General features: G+C 52.0%; 1 protein-coding gene across 1 annotated transcript in view; it reads right to left on the bottom strand.

The window, feature by feature from the left end:
- Nucleotides 1-1,511: 1,511 nt before the first annotated feature.
- mfn2 (mitofusin 2) overlaps nucleotides 1,512-6,710 on the bottom strand; it is a 42,332-nt gene continuing 37,133 nt past the window's right edge. Inside the window, exon 18 of the mRNA XM_080496423.1 lies at nucleotides 1,512-2,277. Within this exon, the coding sequence (XP_080352549.1) occupies nucleotides 2,205-2,277 (73 nt within the window). The 3' untranslated portion in view covers nucleotides 1,512-2,204. The remainder of the gene's footprint in view (nucleotides 2,278-6,710) is intronic.

Here is a 6,710-nt window from a genome sequence, read left to right as displayed (position 1 = left end):
GGAAGGGCCTTCCTCCCTGCTCATTTGGCAACAGAAGAATTTTAAATACGTGCTTTTTTCAACAGGCACAGCCGCCAGTATGACTTTTGTCTTAAATAAAAGGCGGATTTTAAATGACATGATATACAACCCACAGCAGTGAGGGGAATGCTGTTGTATTTGGCCGCCCTGTCGCACATGTCCACTTCCATGGAACCAGGCTGAAACCACATTTACAGCTTCATCCTCGTCAGCCTGCAGATTCTATCTGACACAAACCATGTAGAGAATCTAACTGCAGGGTCAGTGTGAAACCTCCTCCTGAAGTTCTCCTGATCGCTGACACACAAAACCTACCAGGACCAACTTGAAACTCCTCTTTTCAGTGAGAGACTGTCTGCAGGAATCATTCAAACTAAACTCTCAGCAGCATCTCACTGAAACCAGCGCCTCACTTTAACCCTCGTCTTTGTTTGAAGAAGTCCAGTTTACTTCAGAAGTCACCCACAACTTCAGAAAACAAGAAACTTTTACTTCATGTTATAGGAAGTGGAGGAGGAGGAGGAGGGGGAAAGGAAGGACTAAAGAGGGTGAGGAGGAGAGGCAGGAGGAGGAAGGAGGACAGGGAGGAGGAAGTGGAGGAGAGGAAGGACTAAAGAGGGTGAGGAGGAGAGGCAGGAGGAGGAAGGAGGAGGAGGAGGAGGAGGAGGAGGAGGGGGAAAGGAAGGACTAAAGAGGGTGAGGAGGAGAGGCAGGAGAGGAAGGAGGAGGAGGAGGAAGTGAAGGAGAGGAAGGACTAAAGAGGGTGAGGAGGAGAGGCTGGAGAGGAAGGAGGAGGAGGAGGAGGAGGAGGAGGAGGGGGAAAGGAAGGACTAAAGAGGGTGAGGAGGAGAGGCAGGAGAGGAAGGAGGAGGAGGAGGAGGAGGAGGAGGAGGGGGAAAGGAAGGACTAAAGAGGGTGAGGAGGAGAGGCAGGAGAGGGAGGAGGAGGAGGAGGAAGTGAAGGAGAGGAAGGACTAAAGAGGGTGAGGAGGAAAGGCAGGAGAGGAAGGAGGAGGAGGAGGAGGGGGAAAGGAAGGACTAAAGAGGGTGAGGAGGAGAGGCAGGAGGAGGAAGGAGGACAGGGAGGAGGAAGTGAAGGAGAGGAAGGACTAAAGAGGGTGAGGAGGAGAGGCAGGAGAGGAAGGAGGAGGAGAGGAAGGAGGAGGAGGAAGTGAAGGAGAGGAAGGACTAAAGAGGGTGAGGAGGAGAGGCAGGAGGAGGAAGGAGGACAGGGAGGAGGAAGTGAAGGAGAGGAAGGACTAAAGAGGGTGAGGAGGAGAGGCAGGAGAGGAAGGAGGAGGAGGAGGAAGTGAAGGAGAGGAAGGACTAAAGAGGGTGAGGAGGAGAGGCAGGAGAGGAAGGAGGAGGAGGAGGAGGAGGGGGAAAGGAAGGACTAAAGAGGGTGAGGAGGAGATGCAGGAGGAGGAAGGAGGAGGACAGGGAGGAGGAAGTGAAGGAGAGGAAGGACTAAAGAGGGTGAGGAGGAGAGGCAGGAGGAGGAAGGAGGACAGGGAGGAGGAAGTGAAGGAGAGGAAGGACTAAAGAGGGTGAGGAGGAAAGGCAGGAGAGGAAGGAGGAGGAGGAGGAGGAGGGGGAAAGGAAGGACTAAAGAGGGTGAGGAGGAGAGGCAGGAGGAGGAAGGAGGAGGACAGGGAGGAGGAAGTGAAGGAGAGGAAGGACTAAAGAGGGTGAGGAGGAGAGGCAGGAGGAGGAAGGAGGACAGGGAGGAGGAAGTGGAGGAGAGGAAGGACTAAAGAGGGTGAGGAGGAGATGAGCAGGAGCAGGAGAGCAAGGCGGAGGAAGAGGAGAGGAAGGTGGAGCAGGAGAGGGAGGAGGATGAGGAAGAGAGGAAGGAGAGGAAGAACTAAGAAGAGGATGAGGAGGAGAGGGAGGAGGACGATGGCTTCAGTGTTCCTTCACACAGATCTCCTCAGTCACAGACACGATGGTTGAACTCAGACGTACAAGAGCAGGTCAGTGCTTCAGAGTCAGTAAGGTCAGTAAGGTCAGTAAGGTCAGTAAGGTTTCACTCTGGGGAAAAAAGGCCAAAGATACAAGAAGATGGAGGATTACAGGTCTGCAGTTCATTCCACTCTCTACTGTATGCTAGACATCCCTTCCTCTCAGGACAGCAGTTCTCAGGTCGTCCTCCAGGGGGCACTGTGGCCAGCACTGCTCCACACACTACTGCTGACTGTGGTGGAGGTACTGCTGGGTGAACATGTTCAGCTCGCTGTCCAGCCAGCCCGCCTTGTTCCTGTCAAACACACACACAAGCTGCTTCAGGTCAAAGGTCACGAGCTGCAGGCTCAATGTGTCTCACATCTGCTGAACATCTGGAAGGAACCTTTAATGTCTTCCTCACGCTGGGTGCTCAAGTGCACCTACAGCTTTGGGTTGTTTGTGATTGGTGGAGAGGCGGGAGTTGAGTCTGAGTGTTTGTGATTGGTGGAGAGGTGGGAGTTGAGTCTGAGTGTTTGTGATTGGTGGAGAGGCGGGAGTTGAGTCTGAGTGTTTGTGATTGGTGGAGAGGCGGGAGTTGAGTCTGAGTGTTTGATTGGTGGAGAGGCGGGAGTTGAGTCTGAGTGTTTGTGATTGGTGGAGAGGCGGGAGTTGAGTCTATGAGTGTTTGTGATTGGTGGAGAGGCGGGAGTTGAGTCTGAGTGTTTGTGATTGGTGGAGAGGCGGGAGTTGAGTCTATGAGTGTTTGTGATTGGTGGAGAGGCGGGAGTTGAGTCTATGAGTGTTTGTGATTGGTGGAGAGGTGGGAGTTGAGTCTGAGTGTTTGTGATTGGTGGAGAGGCGGGAGTTGAGTCTATGAGTGTTTGTGATTGGTGGAGAGGCGGGAGTTGAGTCTATGAGTGTTTGTGATTGGTGGAGAGGCGGGAGTTGAGTCTGAGTGTTTGATTGGTGGAGAGGCGGGAGTTGAGTCTGAGTGTTTGTGATTGGTGGAGAGGCGGGAGTTGAGTCTATGAGTGTTTGTGATTGGTGGAGAGGCGGGAGTTGAGTCTATGAGTGTTTGTGATTGGTGGAGAGGCGGGAGTTGAGTCTGAGTGTTTGTGATTGGTGGAGAGGCGGGAGTTGAGTCTATGAGTGTTTGTGATTGGTGGAGAGGTGGGAGTTGAGTCTATGAGTGTTTGTGATTGGTGGAGAGGCGGGAGTTGAGTCTATGAGTGTTTGGTGGAGAGGCGGGAGTTGAGTCTATGAGTGTTTGTGATTGGTGGAGAGGTGGGAGTTGAGTCTGAGTGTTTGTGATTGGTGGAGAGGCGGGAGTTGAGTCTATGAGTGTTTGTGATTGGTGGAGAGGTGGGAGTTGAGTCTGAGTGTTTGTGATTGGTGGAGAGGTGGGAGTTGAGTCTGAGTGTTAGTGATTGGTGGAGAGGCGGGAGTTGAGTCTATGAGTGTTTGTGATTGGTGGAGAGGTGGGAGTTGAGTCTATGAGTGTTTGTGATTGGTGGAGAGGCGGGAGTTGAGTCTATGAGTGTTTGTGATTGGTGGAGAGGCGGGAGTTGAGTCTGAGTGTTTGTGATTGGTGGAGAGGCGGGAGTTGAGTCTATGAGTGTTTGTGATTGGTGGAGAGGCGGGAGTTGAGTCTGAGTGTTTGTGATTGGTGGAGAGGCGGGAGTTGAGTCTATGAGTGTTTGTGATTGGTGGAGAGGCGGGAGTTGAGTCTATGAGTGTTTGTGATTGGTGGAGAGGCGGGAGTTGAGTCTGAGTGTTTGTGATTGGTGGAGAGGCGGGAGTTGAGTCTATGAGTGTTTGTGATTGGTGGAGAGGCGGGAGTTGAGTCTATGAGTGTTTGTGATTGGTGGAGAGGCGGGAGTTGAGTCTGAGTGTTTGATTGGTGGAGAGGCGGGAGTTGAGTCTGAGTGTTTGTGATTGGTGGAGAGGCGGGAGTTGAGTCTATGAGTGTTTGTGATTGGTGGAGAGGCGGGAGTTGAGTCTATGAGTGTTTGTGATTGGTGGAGAGGTGGGAGTTGAGTCTGAGTGTTTGTGATTGGTGGAGAGGCGGGAGTTGAGTCTATGAGTGTTTGTGATTGGTGGAGAGGTGGGAGTTGAGTCTATGAGTGTTTGTGATTGGTGGAGAGGCGGGAGTTGAGTCTATGAGTGTTTGGTGGAGAGGCGGGAGTTGAGTCTATGAGTGTTTGGTGGAGAGGTGGGAGTTGAGTCTGAGTGTTTGTGATTGGTGGAGAGGTGGGAGTTGAGTCTGAGTGTTAGTGATTGGTGGAGAGGCGGGAGTTGAGTCTATGAGTGTTTGTGATTGGTGGAGAGGTGGGAGTTGAGTCTATGAGTGTTTGTGATTGGTGGAGAGGCGGGAGTTGAGTCTATGAGTGTTTGTGATTGGTGGAGAGGCGGGAGTTGAGTCTGAGTGTTTGTGATTGGTGGAGAGGCGGGAGTTGAGTCTATGAGTGTTTGTGATTGGTGGAGAGGCGGGAGTTGAGTCTATGAGTGTTTGTGATTGGTGGAGAGGCGGGAGTTGAGTCTATGAGTGTTTGTGATTGGTGGAGAGGCGGGAGTTGAGTCTGAGTGTTTGTGATTGGTGGAGAGGCGGGAGTTGAGTCTATGAGTGTTTGTGATTGGTGGAGAGGCGGGAGTTGAGTCTGAGTGTTTGTGATTGGTGGAGAGGCGGGAGTTGAGTCTATGAGTGTTTGTGATTGGTGGAGAGGCGGGAGTTGAGTCTATGAGTGTTTGTGATTGGTGGAGAGGCGGGAGTTGAGTCTATGAGTGTTTGTGATTGGTGGAGAGGTGGGAGTTGAGTCTGAGTGTTTGTGATTGGTGGAGAGGCGGGAGTTGAGTCTATGAGTGTTTGTGATTGGTGGAGAGGTGGGAGTTGAGTCTATGAGTGTTTGATTGGTGGAGAGGCGGGAGTTGAGTCTGAGTGTTTGATTGGTGGAGAGGCGGGAGTTGAGTCTGAGTGTTTGATTGGTGGAGAGGCGGGAGTTGAGTCTGAGTGTTTGATTGGTGGAGAGGCGGGAGTTGAGTCTGAGTGTTTGTGATTGGTGGAGAGGCGGGAGTTGAGTCTGAGTGTTTGATTGGTGGAGAGGCGGGAGTTGAGTCTGAGTGTTTGTGATTGGTGGAGAGGCGGGAGTTGAGTCTATGAGTGTTTGTGATTGGTGGAGAGGCGGGAGTTGAGTCTGAGTGTTTGATTGGTGGAGAGGCTGGAGTTGAGTCTGAGTGTTTGTGATTGGTGGAGAGGCGGGAGTTGAGTCTATGAGTGTTTGTGATTGGTGGAGAGGCGGGAGTTGAGTCTATGAGTGTTTGTGTTTGGTGGAGAGGCGGGAGTTGAGTCTATGAGTGATTGGTGGAGAGGCGGGAGTTGAGTCTGAGTGTTTGTGATTGGTGGAGAGGCGGGAGTTGAGTCTGAGTGTTTGTGATTGGTGGAGAGGCGGGAGTTGAGTCTGAGTGTTTGTGATTGGTGGAGAGGTGGGAGTTGAGTCTATGAGTGTTTGTGATTGGTGGAGAGGCGGGAGTTGAGTCTATGAGTGTTTGTGATTGGTGGAGAGGCGGGAGTTGAGTCTATGAGTGTTTGTGATTGGTGGAGAGGCGGGAGTTGAGTCTATGAGTGTTTGTGTTTGGTGGAGAGGCGGGAGTTGAGTCTATGAGTGTTTGGTGGAGAGGTGGGAGTTGAGTCTGAGTGTTTGTGATTGGTGGAGAGGCGGGAGTTGAGTCTGAGTGTTTGTGATTGGTGGAGAGGCGGGAGTTGAGTCTGAGTGTTTGTGATTGGTGGAGAGGCGGGAGTTGAGTCTGAGTGTTTGATTGGTGGAGAGGCGGGAGTTGAGTCTATGAGTGTTTGTGATTGGTGGAGAGGCGGGAGTTGAGTCTGAGTGTTTGATTGGTGGAGAGGCGGGAGTTGAGTCTGAGTGTTTGATTGGTGGAGAGGCGGGAGTTGAGTCTGAGTGTTTGTGATTGGTGGAGAGGCGGGAGTTGAGTCTGAGTGTTTGTGATTGGTGGAGAGGCGGGAGTTGAGTCTGAGTGTTTGTGATTGGTGGAGAGGCGGGAGTTGAGTCTGAGTGTTTGTGATTGGTGGAGAGGCGGGAGTTGAGTCTATGAGTGTTTGTGATTGGTGGAGAGGCGGGAGTTGAGTCTGAGTGTTTGTGATTGGTGGAGAGGCGGGAGTTGAGTCTATGAGTGTTTGTGATTGGTGGAGAGGCGGGAGTTGAGTCTATGAGTGTTTGTGATTGGTGGAGAGGCGGGAGTTGAGTCTATGAGTGTTTGTGATTGGTGGAGAGGCGGGAGTTGAGTCTATGAGTGTTTGTGATTGGTGGAGAGGCGGGAGTTGAGTCTATGAGTGTTTGTGATTGGTGGAGAGGCGGGAGTTGAGTCTATGAGTGTTTGGTGGAGAGGCGGGAGTTGAGTCTGAGTGTTTGTGATTGGTGGAGAGGTGGGAGTTGAGTCTGAGTGTTTGTGATTGGTGGAGAGGCGGGAGTTGAGTCTGAGTGTTTGTGATTGGTGGAGAGGCGGGAGTTGAGTCTATGAGTGTTTGTGATTGGTGGAGAGGCGGGAGTTGAGTCTATGAGTGTTTGTGATTGGTGGAGAGGCGGGAGTTGAGTCTATGAGTGTTTGTGATTGGTGGAGAGGCGGGAGTTGAGTCTATGAGTGTTTGTGATTGGTGGAGAGGCGGGAGTTGAGTCTATGAGTGTTTGTGATTGGTGGAGAGGCGGGAGTTGAGTCTATGAGTGTTTGGTGGAG

The sequence above is a fragment of the Blennius ocellaris genome (genome assembly GCF_963422515.1).
Source record: "Blennius ocellaris genome assembly, chromosome: 5".
Classification (NCBI taxonomy): domain Eukaryota; kingdom Metazoa; phylum Chordata; class Actinopteri; order Blenniiformes; family Blenniidae; genus Blennius; species Blennius ocellaris.
Note: the sequence above shows the minus strand (reverse complement) of the source record. Positions and strands in the feature narration are given on the sequence as shown.